This window comes from Pseudorasbora parva, chromosome 15 (assembly GCF_024679245.1).
Source record: "Pseudorasbora parva isolate DD20220531a chromosome 15, ASM2467924v1, whole genome shotgun sequence".
In the NCBI taxonomy this organism is placed as follows: domain Eukaryota; kingdom Metazoa; phylum Chordata; class Actinopteri; order Cypriniformes; family Gobionidae; genus Pseudorasbora; species Pseudorasbora parva.
In genome coordinates, this window is record NC_090186.1 from 4381033 (window position 1) to 4406910 (window position 25878).

At 37.2% G+C, this 25878-nt stretch overlaps 1 protein-coding gene across 2 annotated transcripts in view; it reads left to right on the plus strand.

Annotated features, from left to right (window-relative positions):
* Positions 1–5548: 5548 nt before the first annotated feature.
* The window catches only part of mylk4b (myosin light chain kinase family, member 4b), a 56622-nt gene continuing 36292 nt past the window's right edge, over positions 5549–25878 (plus strand). The window contains exons 1-2 of one of the 2 annotated variants that reach the window (XM_067416798.1): positions 5549–5673; positions 14107–14327. In XM_067416798.1, coding sequence (XP_067272899.1) covers positions 14196–14327 — 132 coding nt within the window. In that variant the 5' untranslated portion in view covers positions 5549–5673; positions 14107–14195. Of the gene's footprint in view, positions 5674–14106; positions 14328–24026; positions 24517–25878 lie in introns of those variants that run through there. The other variant, XM_067416797.1, reaches the window with a different exon arrangement.

The following is a 25878-nucleotide window of genomic DNA, read 5'->3' on the forward strand; positions in this document are numbered from 1 at the left end:
TTATAAGATGTTTTCCTCATGGGGTTCAAAAAATGTCCCCTCAAGGATTTCGGATGTTGCCATCTTTGTCCCCATAACGTAGGGATTACCAGCCCTCTCTCTCTTTCTCTATCTCTCTCTCACACTCACACTCACACTCACACACACACACACACACACACACACACACACACACACACACACACACACACACACACACACACACACACACACACACACACACACTGCAATAATTTGGGGTGGGTACATTTTTTGTATGTTTTTGAAAGATCATCTCGGCTCATGTATTTGATCAAAAGCAGTTATACTGTCTTCAGTGTCACACGATCCTTCAGAAATTATTCTGATATGCTGATTTGTCACTCAATAAATATTTCTTATTACTATCAATGTTGAAAAGCAGTTGCCCTCTGGAAAAAAAGTTCAAAAGAACAGAAATGTTTTGAAAAAGAAATCTTTTGTTGCAATATTATTGTCTTTCACTTTTGATCAGTTTAATGCAACGTTACTGAACTATTAATTTCTATTAAATGTTTTTACATTATTCAGCAAACCCTTTGACTGTGAACAATAATTATTTGAAGAGCTGAGTAGGAGTATTGTACTGGACATTTTTACAGATATATTTCATATGCAGAGTCATGCAAAGAATGCTTGATATTACACAATCACAAGGGCTAGTCCAACCACACATGAGGTCAGCTCTCATTCGTCGTTCCACTTATTTGAACCAACAAGCTTGCATTTCACAAGAAAAAACATTATAGTTAGATTTTCACCTTTATCTTATATTTTTTGCTTACACACAATTTCTGAAACTATGGCTCTATTTCTCAAAACTCCCCACACAAAACCACAAAACATGCACACAAGTTGCAAAACATCACATCTTTTGATAAAAGCAAACACTTGCAACACTGTTGCAATTGCTTTTTTGTATAGTAAGTAACTCCATACACACAAACATCAAATCACTGGCCACATACACACCCAGCTACACACAGATGTGGCAAATGTAAAACACGGCTCTCTCTGTCCTTGGCTTGTCCAGTGGGCAGTGGAGTGGACAGGAGTTTGTTGTGCACAAATATACATAAAGTTAGTTGATCAACTTTACAGTTATTGAACTGATCTGAATCAACACTGAACTGACTTCAGCTGAATAACGCATTTGAATTTGTTGAGGAACTTTTGATAAGATGATCTAAGTTTGGTGAAAATCAGACTTTCACCAAACTCAGATCATCTTATCAAAAGTTATCAAAATCTTTTTGATAGACCAAGCCGGGTTTTGTAACGCACCAACAAATGAGTTGGTATGATGCCAAGCCGATTCTGAAGCGTTTCGGCATTTTGACACATTGATTGATTTTAGAGATTGTATTTGTGATATTTCTGCTATTTTGACAAAAATATTTTTAAAATGTCATGAATTACTCATTGTTGCAATTTTTCAGCCATGCTTGCATGTCCACCCCTGGCACAGCGCCAGCATCACGTGATGCGCTGACCGTTTTAATCACACCGGTGTGATCATAGGCAATGAGGGGTTCAATTACAGAAAACACAAGAGCAGCATTTGGTGTGAACCTGGATTGGCACATGTTTACAGGATAATATTTAGAAGAACAGGAGTCAATATTTAGGAGCACTGCCTAAGTGGCCATGCGCAATGATATTCCTCAGCCACTAGATGGCAGAATTACTCCCTTTTTGTAGCATGCAAGTGTATCTATTATCAAGTATGATTATATTTAAAAAAATAATGCACACCTTTTTTTCCTTCTTAAATTTGCTGTCACTAAGAACTTATTTGAAGAAAGTTTATTGCAAAACCACTGGCCGATATTCATTTTTCTCCAGCAGCAGCACATACATTGACCTGGCCATTGATCTGGAAGAGGAACGGCTCTCTGGCCACTGAGAAGGACTGTCATTCCCAAGGAGAACTGATGATGAATTGGGTGCAAAAGGTAGCCCTACACCATACTAATAAATAATTGTGGTCTAAAAGAGTTTCATCCAACCCCTGTAGATATGTCTTGTACACACAGACAGACAATCACTCACGACATACACACACATCATTGCGGCTCTTGAATTACACACAGACAGCAGCATTTACTTGCACGTCAGAATGAGGTTTAAATAAAACTCTTCATGTCAGCACTATGGTTTGCTGTTTCCACACCTCAGTCTGCATGCATACTTCCTCCAGAGAGTGTGTGTGTGTGTGTGTGTGTTCATGCTTTTCTATCCCGGTGGGGACTTCAACCTGAATGCAGACTCATGGGGACTCGCGTCACCGTTGGGACCTAAATTGAGGGGGGAAAAGCTTAAAAAACATACAGAATGACTTTTTTATTTTATTTTTAGGACTGTGTGTGTGTGTGTGTGTGTGTGAGCTAGGTTTAGGGGTATGGTTAGTAAATGGATAGAATATACAGGTTTACAGCATAAAAACCATTACATTTATTGAGAGTGCTCACACAATGTGTGTGTGTGTGTGTGTGTGTGTGTGTGTGTGTGTGTGTGTGTGTGTGTGTGTGTGTGTGTGTGTGTGTGTGTGTGTGTGTGTGTGTGTGTGTGTGTGTGTGTGTGTGTGTGTGTGTGTGTGTGTGTGTGTGTGTGTGTGTGTGTGTGTAAAAGTAAGGCCTGGTAAACCACACATTATGTCCCCTCAAAGATGGTAATATCCGAAATCCTTGCCCTTGTGGAGACATTTTTTTGGTCCCCATGAGGAAAATTGCTTATAAATCGTGTGTGTGTGTGTGTGTGTGTGTGTGTGTGTGTGTGTGTGTGTGTGTTTGGGGGGACTAATTAGCCATACAGTGTGTCCCAAGAAGTTAGCTAAATCTGACAAACTCCCTTTAGGGATTAGGGACATCCCCTAATTAGAAAACTGATTCATAAATAAATAACATTAAAGTGGAATAATACACTTTAAATAATACAATAGTAATCTATGGCATGTACTCATTTAGATAGCTAACTAAATAGAGAGGAGAGAGAATTAGTCAAGAGGGACTAATGGGTATACTTTGTCTCCCTGGGAGTGGGGGAGGAACGGCTGGATATGAAAATACTGTATGTAACACTGCTCAGTGGCTGACAGACAGGCAGGCACAAACATACACATCAGCTCCCTAAGGGTGCCAAACATCTGTAAATGTACTGAAACACCTACCCCTACGACACACACACACACACACACACGCAGAGAGAGAGAGAGAGAGAGAGAGAGAGAGAGAGAGAGAGAGAGAGAGAGAGAGACAGATAGACAGAGATACACCCAGACGCATGCACATTCCTCAACCTCAATTCCGAAACAACTAATACAACAAATAATAATGAAATATTTGTAATGTTCTGTTGTGTTTATAAAAGCATGTGGCCATGAAACTTCAGAACCCTTTTAAATGCATTACATGCTCGTACAGGTTTTATGAAAGGACACGAGCAGCTGCAGTTTGGCTTTGATCATGCTATTTTCAATGAGAACTCAATCCATCATACACAACAGAACCAGTGCCAGCTCATAGCTAACCTATATTCAACACTATAAAGGAATCTTTACAGCTTTAACTACAGGGACGCCGAGTGAGAAGAGACCATCACCTGTCTTAAATAAGCCAAGGAGAACAGACTTTGACATGCTTCTTCTGTCTGGTGGTCTGTCCCTTTTTACTTCACTAGATTTGCCATTCTCAAAATTATTATTTATCTGCAGATGTGAATTTGCCATATTGCCTAAATTTGACCTCTGGTGTTAAACCTCAAACAGCATTATTGAAACTGCATTGTTTCAAAAATAGTGCACACTTAAAGTCTTATAGACTAAGTCCATGAGGTGGTTCCTCACTGACGTTTCAATCACAGCTGAAGGCTATAAATAACGAGTGACAAGACAAAGGTTTATTAGACCTCACAAAGCCAGGGCAGGTGCTTTAGACTGATTCTCTCCAATGTGGAATAGGGAAATATGGCATTAAACCTTTCAGTTAATACTTTCATATACTTGTGCTTTCAAGTCACAGACTTTACTTCTGGTCGCTAAATTCCTTCCCAAGAAATCAAATTTTCCTTGACATATAAGGGGTCATCATACTATAATAATATCCTGTGAGTTTCAGAACTGAAAACTTCCTTGTTAGTCCAGAAACAGCTTTTACTGTTACAAAGCCCAGAGAACAACTCGTTGTGGAATGAGCCTGTAATAGATGGAGAAAGATCAACGCCCACTTCATCATCACCATTTTAGCCCCGCCCACTTCATCATCATCATCATCATTATAACCCTGCCCACTTCATCATCACAGCTTTAGCCCCACCCACTGGAGTGTTAGTGAGATGATGAGGAGAGAAGAGCGATACAGTAACGCCAAAACATTTCTCTTGGGATGAAAATAATCTGTTATTTAAACTGTGATTAAATTATATAAAGAGATCAAAGAACAATCACTGGAGCTGTCAATCAAACAGAGCGAGTTTATCAGAGTTCTGGACTCGAGACAAAACTCCCGTAATAATAATAATAATAATAAATAATGCATTTTATTTAAAGGCGCCTTTCATGACACCCAAGGTCACCTCACAATGAAAATACAGAACACTGCACAAAACACACAACGAACACTCCACATATACAATAGATAATATGTAAAAAAAAAAGAAAGAAAAGTGCTGTCAAGACTCAGTAAAAAACATTATAAAAAAGCCTGTATAAAAAGATATGTCTTAAGACGCGTTTTAAAAGTCAATAAACAATCACTGTTACGAACATCAAGAGGAAGGGAATTCCATAAGCGGGGGGCAGCATAACTAAATGATAATAACATAATAATCAACGAATCTCTTATTGACATTGTGTTTGCACTGTTAGTTATGAGGAAAGCATTCGTTAGTGAGCAGAAATCGAGTTGTAATGACGAGATCACAGCATTCATGAGCTCAACATGTCTGTGATCGGCTACAAAGATCATCACTGCAACCTTTCACGATCTGAATATGATCGACAATATATAATCGAAAATATGACAATATTTGATGTAAAAAATCATACTAACAGTATAATTGCACCACAGGAAACGTTATCGAACAATGCAGTACATGACTTCTTTAAGTATTTATTACTTAAGTATTTATGGGGTATTTTTTATGAATTTATACTGGATATCTTTAGTTTAATATTTAGTTATATAATAGTTTGTTTGGGTTTGTTGACTTTTACGGTCATGGAATTGCAACACACACACACACACACACACACACACACACACACACACACACACACACACACACACACACACACACACACACACACACACACACACACACACACACACACACACACACACACACACACACAGAGGAAAGGGGAACACATGGCACTGAAATTCCACACCCTCTACAATAACACGTTTAGCCCTCTTCCCTCTCCTTGCGCTCCTCTCATCCCCCAGCACACATTTACACTTTGACTTGTCTCTGACTTTGCTGACCTGTTTCCACATCTCTCAGACTCTCTCTTGCTTATTTGACCGTGTGCCACTTATACAGTGTATACTATGCGGACAGACACCACGTCTGAGGCTGTTCACAGATTTATGGATAAACATCCTTGATAAAGACTGCAACAACAGGAAGAGGAAAGGAGAAGCCGACTAATCAAAAGTAAGTGGAAAACAAATTACTTTTTGTATGGTATCACAGTAAGATATTGTAAGTATGCTACAGTACTGCAATGAAATATGCTTTTATTGAATTAACAGCTGGTGTAATGTTGCATTAACAAGCGTGTACATGCAAACACACATATGCATGCCTAATGATCTAATAAGATGCATTATTGTCAGTAAATGTTTGTGTTGAATCGATTGGTGTAAGTGAATAGTTCATTGAAGTATGTGCAATTTTACACTGCACTGTTATTACCATTAGGCAGCTGCAAATGTGATGGTGTTGATACGAGATATGAGATTAAATGTTCTGGGTCATCTACAAAGTACAAAATGGCTCCCCAAGCTTTATAGTCATCATATTTTTAACACATGAATTCACTAATAATTCAACAGGTTCCTGACCACCATCGATTTAACCCAATGTGAAATATCCTTTATTTGTGCTGCAGTTACGTCTGTCGATCTTGGTGTATGGAAGCAAAGGTTTGAAGCAATTAGCCTTGGCTTCAAAACTCAAATGTTTCTCCTAACATATGTTATCAAGTGAAAACTGTCAGTCAAAAATAATTAAGAAGAAGTGACGCCAAAGAAGCGGCGTTCCAAGAAACACCCAGCCAAAATCTCACTGAGGTCTTGGCTAGGGCGGTGATGTAACGATATATTCTCAAAGGGCCATATCAAAGGAACGTCCTAACTAATCATATCTGTTTAGAAACCCTGGCCATTTCAGTATATCTAATTTATATCTGTGCTTTTCCTATAGAGATGTAATTTGATTGGGATAGTTCTCTCAAAAATGAAAATTCATGTTCAAAATTCACAGTAAAAAATAGTCGTGCTTTAACGGTAAAAGACTAAATGATAAAAGGTAAAAGACTAAATAACGACAAAAAAATGCTACGGTGAAAAACAGTGACCTGGTTAACAGAATGTTTCTGTACCATGTACGCGTGACACTTCACACGTTTATACTGTTTTTTACTGTAAATTTAAACTTAAATCTGTAAAACCTCAAATGTTGCTACCGTATTTTTTATGGCAAAGAGAACCAAAGTTCTGGCAACCACCGCTGCCATATTTTTACAGCAAATTTTATGGAATTATTGGATTTTATGGGATTAAACTGCTTGATTCATATGGATTAGTTTTACGATCTCTTAATGAACTTTTTAAGACGACAGACGCTGAAAACACTATGAGCATCACGTGTAGAGAGAGCAGGTGCGAAAGTACATTTTTCTGAAAAACACCATTTTAAAAGATTAGAGATATATTTTTGCTGTGATCAATAACTTACAAGTGTGGTCTATCAATAGCAGCTGGTATTTTGTACAGATGTAGAACAACTTAGAGTAGAACAAGTAAGTAGAACAACACAGGTGGGTAAAAAATAACACACAGGTGGGTCAAAAGTAATACATGATCAAAGGTGGGTCAAAAGTAACACACAGGTGGGTCAAAAGTAACACAGGTGGGTCAAAAGTAACATAGGTGGGTCAAAGGTGGGTCAAAGGTGGGTCAAAAGTAACACAGGTGGGCCAAAAGTAGCACAGGTGGGTCAAAAGTAACACATAGGTGGGTCAAAAGTAACGCATAGGTGGGTCAAAAGTAACACAGGTGGGCCAAAAGTAACACAGGTGGGTCAAAAGTAACACAGGTGGGCCAAAAGTAACACAGGTGGGTCAAAAGTAACACAGGTGGGTCAAAAGTAACACAAGTGGGTCAAAAGTAACACAGGTGGGTCAAAAGTAACACAGGTGGGCCAAAAGTAACACATAGGTGGGTCAAAAGTAACATAGGTGGGCCAAAAGTAACACAGGTGGGCCAAAAGTAACACATAGGTGGGTCAAAAGTAACACAGGTGGGTCAAAAGTAACATAGGTGGGCCAAAAGTAACACAGGTGGGTCAAAAGTAACACAGGTGGGCCAAAAGTAACACAGGTGGGTCAAAAGTAACACAGGTGGGTCAAAAGTAACATAGGTGGGTCAAAAGTAACATAGGTGGGCCAAAAGTAACACAGGTGGGTCAAAAGTAACACAGGTGGGCCAAAAGTAACACAGGTGGGTCAAAAGTAACACAGGTGGGTCAAAAGTAACACAGGTGGGTCAAAAGTAACACATAGGTGGGTCAAAAGTAACACACTGCTGGGTCAAAAGTAACACAGGTGGGCCAAAAGTAACACAGGTGGGCCAAAAGTAACACATAGGTGGGTCAAAAGTAACACACTGCTGGGTCAAAGTAACACAGCTGGGTCAAAAGTAATACAGGTGGGTCAAATGTAAAACAGGTGGGTCAAAAGTAACACACTGCTGGGTCAAAAGTAGCACAGGTGGGCCAAAAGTAACACAGGTGGGTCAAAAGTAACTAGGGATGGGACGAAATATCGTTTGACAAAATTTCGCGATACAAAACGTGACGAAACGCATCGAGGTCGAAAAAAATGGATCGCGAAATAAAGATAGATGGCACTGCTGCATGATTTGCGTAGTATATACATAATTTAGTGTATTATATGTGTGTGTGTGGGGGGGGGGGGGCAGACATAACAAAACGCAGCGCGCATTTTCTGTTTGATCTGAGGCATAGTTGGAAAAAGTGAGAGCAGTCAGACGCGATGCAACAGCAAACATTAAAAGGGAAAGAAAAGGGTTGACATTAGCATTAATATTCTAAACCAAAAATGCAGTTATTGCCTACATAAGCTACCATATTTTCTGTTTAACTTTTATAAGACTCCAGAAAGAAAAGTGTGTTTTTTCACTGAGCACATTCTCTGCAGTCTGAGCGCGATGCACTGCAGCTCACTCTCGCTCATGTCTGAGGTAAATCATTAACACCATAACCCCTTACAGAACACGTGTTTTATTGAGCTAAATACATTACAATCGGCTAAAACGAATGCACAGGTTACTTTCCTGAACAAGCGCGCTCCCGAGTCGTCTGTGTTCTTCACACTGTCCACGTGAATCACGGCCCAGTTCAATAGGGAATGCGGATCTCTTAAAGGGGCCGCACTATATTCCTACTCGTGTAATATGGACCTCCTCCAGGTATGGTGTGGTTCTGATTTGCTCACTGGTACACATTAACAATTTTTCATACGAACTTTGCCCTGTTCTGAATTAAACTGCCAGTGTAAAAACTCCCTTTTATATTGTTAAAATGAGAGAAATCACTACTTACTCATTATTTTTAAGTTTAGGCTTAAGAGACATGAACAATTTCTTAGATAAACATATCTATGACCTTTGATATGTCTAGTCTTCATGCTGTATTGATTATTATTGAATAAGTATGGTTTCACTAATAATAAATGTACATTGGCATAAAGCATGCATATTTGCCCATACCTATGTTGATTAGAATATTAAAAACTTAATTTAAACTTAATTTAAGATACATTTACAATTGCTAAAAAGGTGCGATTAAATTGCGATTAATCGCGAGTTAACTCATGACAATCATGCAGTTAATCACTATTCAATATTTTAATCGTTTGACATCCCTACAGTGCCCTCCACAATTATTGGCACCCCTGTTTAAGATGTGGTCGCGGACTTCTAAAAATTCTCCTTTTTTTTAAACAACATAGAACCAAAATGCAAAAAAAGAGAAAAATCCTACCTTTCGTTTTAGTACATTACTTTGGTGGTAAAAAAAAAAAAAAATCACAGATTTGGAAAGACTTTTTTTTTGGTATCGTGACGTATCGTATCGTAACCCTGGCATATCGAGGTGCATCGTATCGTGAGTTTAAGTGTATCGTCCCATCCCTAAAAGTAACACAGGTGGGCCAAAAGTAACACAAGTGGGTCAAAAGTAACACACTGCTGGGTCAAAGTAACACAGGTGGGTCAAAAGTAATACAGGTGGGTCAAAAGTAAAACAGGTGGGTCAAAAGTAAAACAGGTGGGTCAAAAGTAACACATTGCTGGGTCAAAAGTAGCACAGGTGGGCCAAAAGTAACACAGGTGGGTCAAAAGTAGCACACAGCTGGGTCAAAAGTAACACACAGCTGGGTCAAAAGTAACACACAGCTGGGTCAAAAGTAACACACAGCTGGGTCAAAAGTAGCACACAGCTGGGTCAAAAGTAGCACACAGCTGGGTCAAAAGTAACACACAGCTGGGTCAAAAGTAACACACAGGTGGGTCAAAAGTAACACATAGGCGGGTCAAAAGGTAACACACAGGTGGGTCAAAAGTAACACAGGTGGGTCTAAAGTAACACAGTTGGGTCAAAAGTAACACAGGTGGGTCTAAAGTAGGGGTTTAAAGTACTTTCGCCCCTGGTTTTCCCTTGAGTGTGTTGACGAAATGGTGTGGCTCATTTTTGTGCGCTTTAATATTCACAGACCATTTGATTTATTGAGCAGTTCTACTTTTGATTTATTCATCCATCGTTCATTTTGCACAAAAATATAGTTTTATGTTCCTGTGATTCCCCCTGTATCACGGACATCATACAGTCTTAAGTTATTAAAGAGACATGCCCTTTTTTGCACAGAGGGATGATGTTCTTAAACATGTTCAACGTGTTTCCTCCTTTTGGAGCCACTTTGCGTCCACATTTTTTTCCACATTGGATATCTATCCTCAGGAATAACCACGTTTTTGTTTTTTTCTACACCCCAAATATTCCCATACTTCTTTTTCAACGGGGGATAAAGTATGTCTGGTTACTGAGAGTACCTCGGGATGTGCTGACAGAGAGTCCAGAGCTTGGCTTTCATCACTGCAGGATAAGCCGCTCAAAGCCCTTTAATTGAGACTGTGAAACACTGCACCAGAGAATATGAAAGCAAGGCTAAGGCCATGGTATGCACTCACTGCACCATATACAGGACAAAATGCCAGCAACATTGGGGGGGACAATGTTGTCCTTTTGAAAATGGGAAATGAGACTGAGAATGAAACGCAGATATGACGCCATTGAAAAGCGACACCCTCAGGCGTCCCGGTTCATTGGTTAAAATAGCAATTTTCTCTCAATTTACAAATAGTTGAAAACATTTGGGATATTGTATAAGAACTCAGTTGAACAAAATATATAACACTGGCCTTGTGTTTTTTGGATATTTTACTGCAAAAATACTACATAGTGCACCTTTAATTTAATTCATAACAGTTTTTTTCACAGAAATTCTGTGTTGTGTTTTTACATTTTTCTGGCATAAAACATTAATTTATTTGATCTTTTAATCATATGAAATAGACCTTTTGTCAAACAAAGGGCTGCACAAAAAAAAAAACATTTATGCATTTGGCAAATGCTTTTATCCAAAGGGACTTACATTGCATTCAAGGTACATATTTTACAATTTGTCAATTCTTGCTCTCCCTGGGAATCGAACCCATGACCTTGGCGTTGCTAGCGCCATGCTCTACTGTCTGAGCTATAGAGCTATAGGAAAGCCCCCGAAAGTTTTAATAATAATTTATTATTATTAGTGTTAGTACTATTATTACACTGAGATGTATCTAAATTCTACTGTACAAGTTTAGTTAAACTAAACTTTAGTTTTTTAAGTTAAACTAACCTTTTATTTTGACGGGTTGCTACACTCTAAAAAATGCTGGGTTAAAAACAACCCAAGTTGGGTTGAAAATGCACTAACCCAACAATTGGGTTGTTTTAACCCAATGGCTGAGTTGTTTTAACCCAGCAATTGGGTTGTCTTAAGCAATATTTAACCCAACCGCTGGGTTAAAACAACTCAACCGTTGGGTAAAATCAACCCAATTGTTGGGTTAGTGCATTTTCAACCCAACTTGGGTTGTTTTTAACCCAGCATTTTTTAGAGTGTATAAAGACCTTTGAATTACTGTGTGTGCAGGAGATGACCTTAGTTTTTCTCAAATGAAAGGGTAAAAAGCTGATGAAGTGATTTAGAGCGGCTCTGGAGATGAAGTTGAGACGGCAGAGGCTGAAACACCACGAGTGTCTAGCATGCTTCCGTGTGTGTGAGTGTGTGTGTGTGTGTGTGTCTGTGTGAGTGTGTGTGTGTTCTAAATAAAATTGCATGTCTGCGCAATTCATTCACACAGAGGCACACAGAACAAGCAGGATTCATAAATTTTTTTAAAATGTACTTAAAAAAATTATTATGCGGTCTAAAATTCACAAAATCTGGTCTATATTGTGATTTGAAAAGTGTACTTACTCATCAGTAATTTTACAAATTCTGTGAAATTCCCCAATATCCAGTAAATTCTTTTACCGTTTTCATGGATTCCATGATTCCTCTGCATTTTCTGCATAGCCCCCAATAGACTATTAAGGAAAGAGACCTAAAGTGAACATTAAATACAGCGGAAGGTATCCCAAACTAAAAGTGAGGACAACCAGAACCAACATTCTTACATCATTCTAGGGGATAACGCTTGACCACAGGCGCCAGGGCTGACTGAGGCTTGTGTCTGGTTTGGAAATAGAGCGTTTTTTCCTGTTGTTGGGGTGTCCCGGCCCCGGGGGAATCACTCCACTGTCCACTCTAGGACTCTCTGTTACCCCAGGGCATGCAGACGGATCAGCTTACTATGCACAGAATGGCATCTCAACTGATCCCTTGGAAACAGAACAACACGCTTAGTCCTCTTAGAGTACATTGAGCTAGAGCTGATGTCTAAATGAAGCCTGACCGATATAGTGCATATATTAAGTTATGTGAAGATACAATGCTTTAATGTCATATTGCGCGCTTATATTTTCTTTTGGAGTCCCAGTACTTTTTTTGGTCATATTGTAGACACTTATAATCAATATTATGCACTAATGCTAAATCATTAGATAAATACTTCAGTGTGCTCAGTGCACAGTGTTAGCTAAATGCAGGATCTTGCCTTTCTGAATGACATTACTTTGGCAAAGTCACCTCTGATAACAGATCCCTCTAAATTGTAATGTAGACGCGTGTATTTTCTGTAAAGCGTCTTTGAAACAATATATGTATTGTGAAAAGCGCTATTGAAATGAATTGAACTAAATGATAATTATATACCCTATGCATTGCTTAAAAGTCTTTCAAAATAAGCATTAACACCTGGACCAAATGCTTAAAGTTAAATACACAAAAGGACCGTCTGACCCCCATAAAGCTGCTTATAGCTGCTCACCCCAACCATCAGCCATCCTGGACGTCAGCACTGACCTGCACCTGCTCGCTGACCCAAAACACATAACCATGAACTCATAATGTGACACATTTCATACCAATCTGTTCTTGTGTGTCATGGAGTCCAGTAAAACTACAGACTTTCTGTAAAGATGCTTAGACTGTAAGAGACTCAACATGTTCTCATGAAATGTGTATATATATAGCACGTATTGTATTTATTGTGCGATTTATATGGCAAAATTAATTTTTACATGCATACGATAGGTAGGTTTAGTGATGTGGGGTGCATGCATATAACACGTTGTATATGATAACGCACTCGAAAACGGCGTGTAATACATATGCACGTAAAACTCATTTTCACGTATAAATCGCACAATAAATACAATAAGTGCTATAGATACGCATTTGCATCTTATTTTGTAGTGTGAAAGTAAGCCATTTTCTGTGAATACTAAAGAATAACAATCTGCATTAAATAGTAAAACTATTTGCGCTACAAAGCAGTGTGTTTATAGTGACAGTCATCCTTCGGTCTCACAGGTCCATGGTTATATTCATAAGTTGCGTTTTTTACAGCTAATTATAACTGCAGGCGAATGATGGAAGCCAGACCCATTGAATTTACAAATGGCTGCGCCCCCATGTGTTTTTAACACACAAAAAGCTGGATAACTTAAAAAAGAAAAAACTGTTTGGGCCAACTATTAGACATAAAACAACAAAATCAAGCTTCTGGGAGTGACTTTTTTCTTTTCTTCAAATAGTAAAAAGATTTGAATTGATTAATTTATGAATTGTAAAATGTTTACATTATTTTATTTATCCACTATATTGACGAGACCTTTTTGAACGATCTTGGTTTACTTACGGCACTTGAGCTGAACTGAGACTTGAGAGTTTGTAGACGTTTAAGAGGCCGTTGTGTTGACTTCAATTATTGCAGTATTGAGGTGTTCAGTTATATTTTGATTTTAGAAAATAAACATGATTTATGATCTTACAAATCTCTGGGATGTCTCTCAGATGTTGAGCACTAGTGCATCTTTGAGCCTATATTTGGTATGAGTAAGTAGGCCTACTGTTAAAATAAGATCCTCTAAGACTTTTACTCAAGTTGTATTGGAATTGGTGACTTGTAATGGAGTCGTTCTCCTTAAGGAATCTGGACTTTTACTCAAGTATGGTTTTCAGGTACTCGTTACACCTCTGAAGAAAAGTGACTTTGTACATTGATGTTGTAAATGTGACTATATTTAATTTGAACATTTTAGAATGATTTTTTTTTTTAACTTTTTTAATTTCAGAAGACAAAACCAAGTTTACCGCAGACAGGAAGAGGTGTGTCCAGTAAAACAACCCCTGCCCATGTACTGCATATCTTAACAACCGAGCCATGGAGGGGGACGAATCGCGCGTCAGGGGGCTTGATGTGGATCAGCTTGCATTTTTTGGGCACCTTGATCGAGTGGAAAGAATGCGCTGCTACTGGGAGCTCAAACATGTTCAACTGAAGACCCTAGAGCAGGTAACTCTCCATCAGGACTTTTAACCACACCTCATGTGTATACACTCACTGTCAGAAAGATTTTGTAAATATTTTTATTCAGCAAGGACGTATTACATTTCTCAAAAGTTGGATTTATAATGTTGAAATGCTGTTATTTCGAATTTTCTATTTAGAAAAGAATCCCGAAAAATAATATATCACGGTATCACCATTTTTTTTTACACTAATGAATTTTGGATGAAAATATCCGCACTCTTAAAAATGCTGGGTTAAAAACAACCCAAGTTGGGTTGAAAATGGACAAACCCAGAAAGTGGCTTGTTTGAACCCATTGAATGGACCCATTCAAACAACCGAATTTCTGTGTTGGTCCATTTTCAACCCAACTTGGGTTGTTTTTAACCCAGCATTTTTAAGAGTGTTTATTACACGGCTCTGTGAAATACTTGATTCTGATTGGTCAATCGCGCATTCCAGCGGTATGTTATTTCCAGATAACACCCGCTCATACGGGTACTACGAGTTATCTTGACCGGTGCTACTTCTGTGCTTAACGCTGGCGCCATCTTGTGGCTTAAACAGCCGTGGGTTACAATGGAAGACTTCAAGGCAGGTTTCCTTTATAACGTTTTTTAATACAGATATTTTTCTTACAAACGCATCGATTCCAATCAGAAGGCTCTATTAACCCATCGGAGTCGTGTGGGGCACGTTCCCAGCAAGCAATAGCCGTCATTTCACCGTCTAGATTAACTATAGACCTGATATAGTCCGGCTATGAGTAGACCACTTTTAGCCAAAATAACCTTGAATTTGGTTACATGTATTTTTTGTCCAAATAACTTGTGAGATGTATCATATTCCATCATGTAAGCAAAGTCAACAGTGATTACAATGTGTTTGGTTTCATTTCTTTAACGTGATATATTCATGGCTATGCCTAGCCACGGTTTAGCTCCTATACAGACCGGCTATTCGTAGCCCATTTTTAGTCAAAAGACTAAACTGATTAATTTTAGTTTTTGGCAATGTAGCAAACTATATGGTTGATATTACATCATGTTCGCAATGTCAATAATATTTGCAAGATGTGTAATTTCATGTCACGGTCTATCTGTAGCCACGATTTAGCTCTGAATTGGACGGCTATGTGTAGTCTGCTTTTAGCCCAACCTTTTGTAAACATTTGAATTAGTTTTAGCTTTGCTGTCTGGCATAACATTCACTTAAAATGTAAGACAGTCAAAGAAAATCGTAAACTATTGTCTCTTTTTAAAATAAAATTTAAAAAATCAATTACAACTCTCAACCGCTAGGTGGCAACTGTAGCCTGTACTACTGGCAACGGCAGATATCGCGAAAGACATTTCTGTCGGTTGGAGTGAAATTTTTTTACACAAGAGGAGGAGAACGGAGAACAACAACGGGCAACAGCAAACGTTAAAGGACATGATTTGGCCTTGTAAGTATCTGTGTTTTCGTTTTAACATGTGTTCATTATATACATTATTTGTTATCGTGTATGAACGGTGAGATTTTAGCAGTAATATTGTTTTGTAATAAGTAATATTGTCAAAGCCATGTGGTTAGCTTAACATGCTACATGTAGTACCTAGGCACCTTAAAAAGGGATAAACATGAAACGTGCAAACTATTATAATTTGTTATGAAAGCCACATATATCCTTTTACTCTTTGGATCATTATATGAAAATATGAGTCTTTGACTTGGCAAGGCAAATGTGTATTGCACATTTCACCAAGCCAAAAGTGCTTTACATAAAACATAAAAGCAACATTGGGGAATCTAAAAAGACAATAAAAGAAGACATTGTTCTATAAAATACAAACAAAAATTAAAACATGATAACAGCAGAGTAAAAGTTACAGTGCAGTGTAAGAAATATATCATTATTTATTTCCAGTTAATAAAAGGCAGTGGCAAACAGTAAACCTTGATTTAAAAGAATTAAGAGTTGCCGGAGGACTGCAGGTTTTCTTTGAGATTGTTCCAGATATATTATGTATAAAAACTGATTTCTGCTTCTCCGTGTTTAGTTTTGACTCGGGGGACAGAAAGCAGACCTGACCCAGACACCCTGAGAGGATGGATCATAATGCAGCAGAAAATCAGACATTTACTTTGGCCTTAAACCATTCCATTCAGTGCTTCCCCAATCATCTACCTCATTGTTCTAATGCAACATAACGGCTAAAACATCTTTTAAACCCAAAAATCAAGATGTCGTTGCTTCTTGTTGTTTCTTTTCATCTGTTCAACACAAAAGAAGAACCTGGGTAATCAAAAGCTTTATGGGCCGCATTGACTTCCATTGTATTCATTTTCCTACAATGAAAGTCAGTGGCTACCATCAAATGTTTGGCTACCAACATTCTTCAAATATATATTTTTGTGTGTTCAACAGAAGAAAGAAACCCATATAGGTTTGGAACAACTTGAGGGTGAGTAAATGATGACTCTTTATACATGTCACATACATGTATCTTAACCTTTTATTGCCCAGCTTTAGTGTGCATCCAAGCAAAAGAGAATGACTTCATCACAATTACTTTAAATAAAGTAAAACATTGTGATGTCAAAAAGGCTTTTCTTGTGCAATGTTTTGTTTGTTTTTTTATTTTCTTTTTTATTTTGCTTTTTTGAACATGAACATAAGTCAGAAATTAAGTGTTAGGAGTGACATGTTTTAAATTTTTTCCCCAACAAAATATAATCCCACAAAAATAAATTAAAAAAAATAAAATAAACAAATAAATAAATAAAATATGTTTTGTTTCTTATTTGGCAGATGCCGTGATGATGCGTTTTATAAACCAACAAAAGGGTTAACTTTATATATATATAATTTTAATTATATCACGTTGTTAATATTCCATATTTCTTATCCTAATTTTATGTTTAATTGTATTTGTAAAATTTTATTTGGTCATTTTTATGTTTTGATCTTTTTGTATGATCTTAAGTTGTCTATGTTGTTAATGTTCTTTTTCTAAATAAAACCTTTATATTTAATGTGTTTGGATGGATTTTTATTTTTTAGATCCTGTTATATTTGAGTGAAAAGAATCCTTTAGCCATTTTGTTGTCTATTAAATGTATATATTAGTCATTCGTTAGCCGTCTATTTGATGATTAGTCTATCCTTGGGCTATGGTTAGACGTCTATTAGATTTTCACTGACAGCCCAAATTTAGCCTAGTTTTAGCCTAGACCCATATTTGCTGTCTATTAGACGTATAGATGTAGCCATTCAGTAGCCGTCTAATCTTGGGCTATGATAGACGTCTATTAGATTTTCACTGACAGCCCAAGTTTAGCCTTGATTTAGCCTAGACGTCTGGGGTGTGTTTAGACGGCTAGTAGACGTCTTTTAGACGGAAAATTGCTTGCTGGGTTATTTGACGGACAGCTGCATTTTTTATGGACTTCAAACACAACAACTACTACTGCTTGGATTAACGTTAGCCTGGACTTTTTAAATATAACTCTGATTATTTGTCTGACGGAAGAATGTCATATACACCTATGATGACTTGAGGGTGAGTAAATCATAGGCTTGGTTTCATTTTTTGGTGAACTAACCCTTTCAGCATTCATTTTCAACATTTAGCAAGGGCATATGGCAAATCTTCAGCAATAGATAAAGGCTTAAAGCAGGTTGGAGCTGTTTTTCTTCGCGGAAGCTTTGCATAAGAGCTAATAAAATATTTAATCTCAAGACAATATTTTGTGTCTAATAATTATTTATTTATGACTAGCCGTGTAATAAGCGGGATAATGTCCACCCAGCCGGTTGTTATCGCAGAATAAACCCCTTCAGACTGAGTGATGCTCTGCTTCGCGTCGGGGTCCTGATCACTCTGTCGGGTTTATTCTGCGATAACAACCGGCTGGGTGGACATTATCCCTTACACAAACAACTAGAACAGTGTTATATATTTAGTTGACTTGTGTACTCACATTATCCCAAATGTTTCCAAGAATGTTTAAATCCAGAGAAATAAGCGATTTTAACCAGGACACGGACCGTTCAGTGACACCCGCGATACCCTCGGTTTCTTTAATATCTGATGTGTTTTATTAGACAGGAGAGCAACTGTTTTTAACATTGATAACATTGATGTTGACCACCAAATCAGCATTAGAATGATTTCTGTGACACGTGTGATACTGAAGAATGCAGTAATGACTGCTAAAAATTCAGCTTTTGCCATCACAGCAATAAATGACATATTAAAATGTAGGCTCATTTAGAAAGTTATATTTCACAATATTACTGTTTTTGATCAAATAGCTTTAAGGAGCATAAGAGACTTCTTTCAAAAACATCTTTCCAACATCAAAATTGTATACAAAAAAGCAGATCCAAGGCAAAGCCCTGATGAAGACCATTGCTGGTCGAAACATGTTGGCTCATGTGATTTTAAAAATGACTTACTTAAGCCATACCTTAATAAAGGCTTGTTAATTCTTTCTTTCTCCTTCGTTTACGATTGAGTGCCTTGGATCTGCTTTTTTTGTGTCATTGGACTTTTCCCTTTTTCAAGAGCACCTATTACGGACTATATAACTCTACCTGAGCGCCGGGTTGAACCTCTTGCAGTTCTTTAAAATTGTATAGTGTATTAATTGTTTTGTATGATTTTCAGCTAGTTGTGTTGCACTGTTTTAAATGTGCCCATAGAGGGGGCTGTATCTCCATAGATCACACCCATTGTAATTGAAGAAAATTGTGTATTTGCAAACTGAGGACATATTGTCTGCGGTATTTGTGAGCATGCACAGATAACATGAAATTTGAAAATTACTTGTGAATGATTTGGAGTTCAGCTTCCCTTTGAAACTGTTCATGCTTTCTTCACTTACGTGATATGCCATGGTTATTTTTGGTAGAGATTGCACATGCACACTTTAACACACAGTCCAACAGCATGCCTGCACACCCCAAAACGTTTATCAACTTTATCAACAAAAAGTACCAAGCTCATGTATACACGAGCGAGCTGCTGGCACTGTGAGCGTACAGGAGGGGGCGACACTTCATGAGGGAGTTTATCCCGCATTGCTTGCTGACTCACTGGGATAGAAAGAAATCTATAAACACTACACTAAGACATTTATTATTTGAGACTTTTGAGTGTTGGAATAACCCTTTAAATGTGCCTTTTGCATCTATCTATTTTGTTACATAGTGTTGGATGTTATTTATTTAAAGTGTTTTGTGTGGTTGATTTGCACACATTTTCACAGAATGTCTTTCAATTTCATCATAACACAATTTTTTTAACCAAATGTTTGGTTACTTTTGCCTTAGTGGGCTCTTTTGCTTGGGATGTATGTACAGTTTTAAAAGCTTCTCGGTAACACTTGACAATACAGGTGCACTAATATGCATTAAATAATGCTTAAATATACAGATAATCCTGAGTTTATGTATGATTCATGAAGAACTACACCATTTATTAATGATGACTGCATCAGCAACTAATGAACATTTCTTGTGATTAAGTAATATATGAATTGCTATTAATTAAAGGTATTAATTCTCTAATAAAATATTATATTAATCATGTAAAATATTAATCATTAGCTAAAAAGATTCAGTATTCCTTAAAATGAATAAAATCAATCAAATGCAAAATCAGAAAGCTACGCAAATATCCAATAATAAATGTTAGATAAAACAAATATTTCTCTTCATTGACCGATGTACTTTCTGCTGACCTTTGATGATTTAGTTATTAGTTTTTTTTTTGATAATGACAATTTTTAGTTTTTACACTCTAAAAAAATGGTGGGTTAAAAACAACCCAAGTTGGGTTAAAAATGGACAAACCCAGAAATTGGGTTGTTTGGATGGGTCCATTCACTGGGTTCAAACAACCTAATTTCTGGGTTTGTCCATTTTTAACCCAACTTGGGTTGTTTTTAACCCACCATTTTTTAGAGTGTATTTGTGAAGTGCCTTTTTCTAATTGCCCAAAAATAACATCTTTTTTGTTTTTTGTTTCCAAATAATAACTTAATAATAACTTTTCATGTTATAAAAGAAAAAGCAAGCCCAGGAGAGAAAAAGTAACGCAAAAGTAACGTAATGCACTTACTTTTCTTAAAAAAGCAACTAAGTAATGCAATTAGTTTCTTTTTAAGGGGGTAACTCAGTATTGTATTACTTTTCAGAGTAACTTTCCCCAACACCGATCGTGAGTGTGTGCCATGACCTATAGGTTGCAAAGCAAAGTCAGATATGAGTAATACAAGAACTGCAGTCTATTTAAATCATATCGCTACTGTTACGGTCGGTTTACCCCCCAACATGTCTCTTATCACTTTGCGAGTGTGAGTACACAGCCTTGGTCTTTTGAATAGCTGCGAGTGTGTGTTTGAATGTCAGCGTGCACGTGCGCATATCTCCAGTCTGATTATAGTAGTCACACATGCTGAGAATCCAAGACAAGTCGCCGTTTCTCTTTAAAATCTTCTGAGGTATCAGTGGACTGAGATATGCTGTTTGCTAGGGCTGTGTGAGTATGGCAAGCCTCTTATTCATTATGAATTCTCCATATCGGGAATTACATTTTCACTAGTTGAATGTCACCGTAGGCTGCCGTTCAAATTCAACTGCTGCTGATATCAACACTCAAAAAAAGGATTCTAGCTGTTTGCTGAGTTTATTTAAATAAAAGAAACTGAAACAACACAAATCTTTAGTTTTTTACTTAATTGCCATTTTACTCATTAACATTACGTTAAATGAAATAAAATTTGTAAAATGTTAAGTTAACCTAAACCATTTGTGTTGGGACTGCATGAATCATTTATGTTGTGCTGACTGAACTGGGCAGTGTATTTGTAGTCACAACACTGTAAAAAAAATTCAGGTCTCCAATGGAAAATGTTAATAATATAATTATAATAATAATTCATTACCTTTATATAGCGCTTTTCTAGGCACTCAGACACTCATTTTTTTTACTGTAAACATTTTTTTGATCACATTTAAAATTTTCAGTTGGCCGAATTTAATTTCTGTGAATTAAAGTGCATCATTTCGCAGAATTTCAATTCGGCAAACTGAAAAATTTAGATGTGATTAAAAAAATGTTTACAGTAAAAAAAAATGTACAGTGAATTTTTTTTTTACAGTGCGTCATGCTTTGCATAGGGATGGATCAGGAGAGTAAATGTGGAAGGTAAGTGCTGTTTAATGTGTTTTTTAGTAAAGGGAAAGACCTGTTAAAGTTTGATGTGATATTTGATATTTAAAAGTTGTGTTGTGTTGTGTTATGAAGTGTAGAGCTTGTGGTTCGGCTGTGCTGTTCTCAATGAGCTGCGACTGTGCTAATGCCAGCGATGTTTTATTTGATCATTACTTGGATGCTATACAAATGTTACAATTAGCATGCAGACAAGTGTTGTGTTGACTATTCATTTTTTATAGAAATAAAGAAAATAAATTAATTTGACAGTTCCCACAGTCTAAATATGGTCCTCAGTTCTACCCCTCTTTATCTTACTTTATCTATTTGGAATGACATGATTTTTTAGTAGTCTTAATTAAATACATTTAAGTTCATATAACACGATTACAACAAATTATTTCAAACCAATTCGATTTTGTTGGAAAAGCATAATTAAATTTCGTGGAAAAGCTTTCCTTAATTTAATTAAGTTTGTTCAACAGCTTATTTTTCTGATTAAAGAATGAGCATTTTAACTACACTAAAAAAATAAACTTTTCCATGTAATGTAAGCTTTTCCATGTAATGTAATTATGCTTTTCCAACAAAATCGAATTGGTTTGAAATTTAATCTTGTTGTATGAACTTAAAATCATTTAGTTAAAACTACAAAAATAAATCATGTCATTCCAACTAGATAAAGTAGGATAAAAAGGGATAAAATTGATGGCCATATTTAGTCTATGCACATGAATTTATTTTCTTTATTTCTATAAAAACTATTAGTCAACAACACTTGATCAATTGCTAATTGTAATATTCAAGTAATGATGAAGTAAAGCATTTCTTATCAAGCATTAGTTACAGCTCATTGAGAACAGCACAGACTTACTAAAAGCTCTACACTTCACCATAATGCTAAACTAAAAAAAAATCAACATAACATAACTTTTAAATATAACATCAAACGTTAACAGGTTTTTTCCTTCGCTAAAAAACACATTAAACAGCACTTTATTTCAACGTTTACCATCCCTATGCAAAGCATGCTGGGAACTAGAAATACACTGACCAGTTCAGTCAGCGCAACATGAATGATTCATGAAGTCCCAACACAAATGGTTTAGGTTAAAGGGTTAGTTCACCCAAAAATGAAATGTATGTCATTAACTCCTCCCCCTAATGTCGTTCCACACCCGTAATGCTGCGTTCACACCACAAGCGAATGACGCGATTCGCGCAAATGACACGGCAAGGATCACGCAAATTGAGCGTTATGAACGCGTGATTCGAGCGAATCACGCAATTCGCTCAAGTTGAAAAATCGGAACTTTGGTGGATATTCGCGCCGCGTTAACCAATGAGGAGCCTGCTTACTGCTGTCACGTGGTGAAGTGACGGCTGGGAAACCCCGAGGCCAGAGTAATTTAAAAATACTACTGTTATTGTGTCACAAAATGTAGTTTTAATAGTTTTTCAGGCGAGAATGTAGTTGTTTAAAGCTCAAATATGTGGTTTATTTATTAAGAGAGCTCCTATTTGAAAATTTGATCTGCCGTTTTCGGAGGTGTGAGACCGAGGGGATCAGCGGAGCTCAGCGCTCATCAACCCCGGTGAGAGCAGCCTTAACTCGGCTCGTCCTTCTGCCGACTGCCACTGCCTGGCAGAAGCCCCTCCCATGATGCGAATTCGCGTCTGTTGTGTAGTGAAGGTCACAAGCAAATGAAGCGGATTTCACGCGCAATGGATTAAACATTTTTACGTGTCCAACTTCGCACGAATAGCACGATTTATTCGCGTCATTCGCGTGCGGTGTGAACGCAGCATAAGACCTCCGTTCATCTTCACACACAGTTTAAGATATTTTATATTTAGTCAGATAGCGTATGCACACTATACTGTCCATGTCCAGAAAGGGAATAAAAACAATATCATGTAGTTCATATGAGACATCAGTGGGTAATTAGAGTCTCTTGAAGCATCGAAAATACATTTTGGTCCAAAAATAACAAAAATCACGACTTTATTCAGCATTGTCTTTTCTTCCATGTTTCTCAAAAAAGATTCAAACGGTCATGAATCAGTGAATCGATCAATGATTCGGATCGTCAATGTCACGTGATTTCAGCAGTTTGGCAGTTTGACGCACGATCCTAACTGCTGACTGGAGACGCTCTCGGACTAAATATAAAATATCTTAAACTGTGTGTGAAGATGAACGGAGGTCTTACGGGTGTGGAACGACATTAGGGTGAGGAGTTAATGACATATATTTCATTTTTGGGTGAACTAACCCTTTAACTTAACATTTGACAAATTCTAGTTCATTCAACGTAATAAAATTGAGTAAAATGGCAGTTAAGTAAAAAACAAAAGATTTTTGTTGTTTCAGCTTATTTAATTTAAATAAACTGAGCAAACAGCTAGAATAATTTTTTTGAGTGTTGTAAAAATGGACTTCCTGATATCGAGAATTAATATCCTGTGAATGAATAAAAGCCAAAACGGCTTGCCATAGTGTGTGTGATTATACAGGCCACGTGTTGTTCAGCCCATTGTGAGTGTGTGAGTGAGCACTTTAAGTGCTGTGTATAACGTTAAAGGATACGGCGAGTTCTTGCGGTGGAGCCAGACCTGCACCTGTCCGCCTCAGTCTCGCTGACTGGCAGATGCTCTGCTCCTCATACGGAAGAGGGGGAGCGTTCTCTTCCACCTTTCGTAATCTGGAGCTCGCCTGCACAGCTGATGTCAACAACACGTTAAAGGAAAACGAGAGAGAGAGCGCTAAACAGGCTGCCAAAACAAAGTTAAGGAGTTTAAAAAAGAAAACGAGACTTGTTGGTGTGAATGTAGTTGCCATGGAGAACTTCTTGCAGGATAAGGACCTCTGGATTGTAGGAAGTGTGTGTTTGGTTGCATCCATCCTATGGAGACGATTTTGGAATTTATTCACATATAAGAGGAAAAGAGACACTTCACCAGAGAGTGCATCTATTGACATTCAGGTATGATTATATCATTATAACTTATCCGGTTTGTATTAATGCACACTTATTTAATTGCATCTAAATTCAGTTTGAGTATATAAAGCACTGTTTCTCATTTGAATAATCCATAATAACATCCAATCCTTATGTAGGTCATATATCGTCAGAGATAACGAAAATATTCAGTATGTAGGCTATACACACACCTATATATATTTATGCTTTTATCGATTAAAAACAGCAACTTTTTTCAAAAAAATGTCTGTAATTAACCTGTAAAGAGTTTTTAATATTTTTATATTGCAATTATTGCACATACTTTCTAAATTAATGTACAGGAACAACTTAAAGACAGAATTTTGTATATTTGTTGTAATGTCATGTTTTTATGAATGAAGGCCAGTTACTGATACTAATACAGAGATACTGATGTCTCTATACATTTTTTAAACATATATAATTGACATTCAACATTACAGTATAATTGAAATGATTAGGCTTTTAAAAAACAACGCATTTTAAGTTAAGTGAACTTAAAACAATCCTCACATAAACCCATTATAATAAATGTCATATTCACCTGTGGCCTTCCTACCTATCTATACAGGAAATAAACAGATATATAATAAAGTTATTAAACAGACTGCACTGCATAACTTATAAATGAAGTAAAGGTTAATCTTTATTAAAGCTACAGTTTTCTCAGTTCTCTTTGTTCTCTGATGAACATTAATGACAGAATCACAGTGTCTGGTTTATTAGGCTGCTGTCACTTTAAGATCTGCCGACATGAATCTGACACGCATCTCACTTTCCCAACTCTTTAAGTTAATTTAAGTTGTTGTTTAACTCATTTAGTCTGCTCTTATATAGCCTGACAAGCCAGACCCACATCAAGATGTTTGGTCTGGAAACTCACCATTGACAGCTCAATCTGAGGGGCGGATAAACGGTTGTCTTTCAAACTCCCTCTGCACGCGATAGGATAGCGCTACACCAACCAGAGCAACGAAGGTGAAGCAGAGCTCGCTGATAAATTAAACATTCGCCGTATCCGGTCGGCTAAACTCCGAACACATCTTCCCTTTTTAAGAATGACTTCAGTGCCGTTCTTTGTTCTTTTCTCAGAGAAAAGCTAACTCCAAGTCCCCGCCGGCCGACTCTATACACGATGTGATTGGCCCGGCAAGAGTTTGGCGAATACAGCTCAGAAGGGTATTGAGAGTTGCTAGACGACACTTGCGGACAGATTAGATTTGCTGCCGCTAGGGTGCGTCTAGATTTCTAGGCTAGCTCTAATGAGGATACTGGACTAAACTGAATTTTGGCATAATTGTGTGTGTTATTGTTCATTCAAGCGCGAAATACAAACTCGATTCT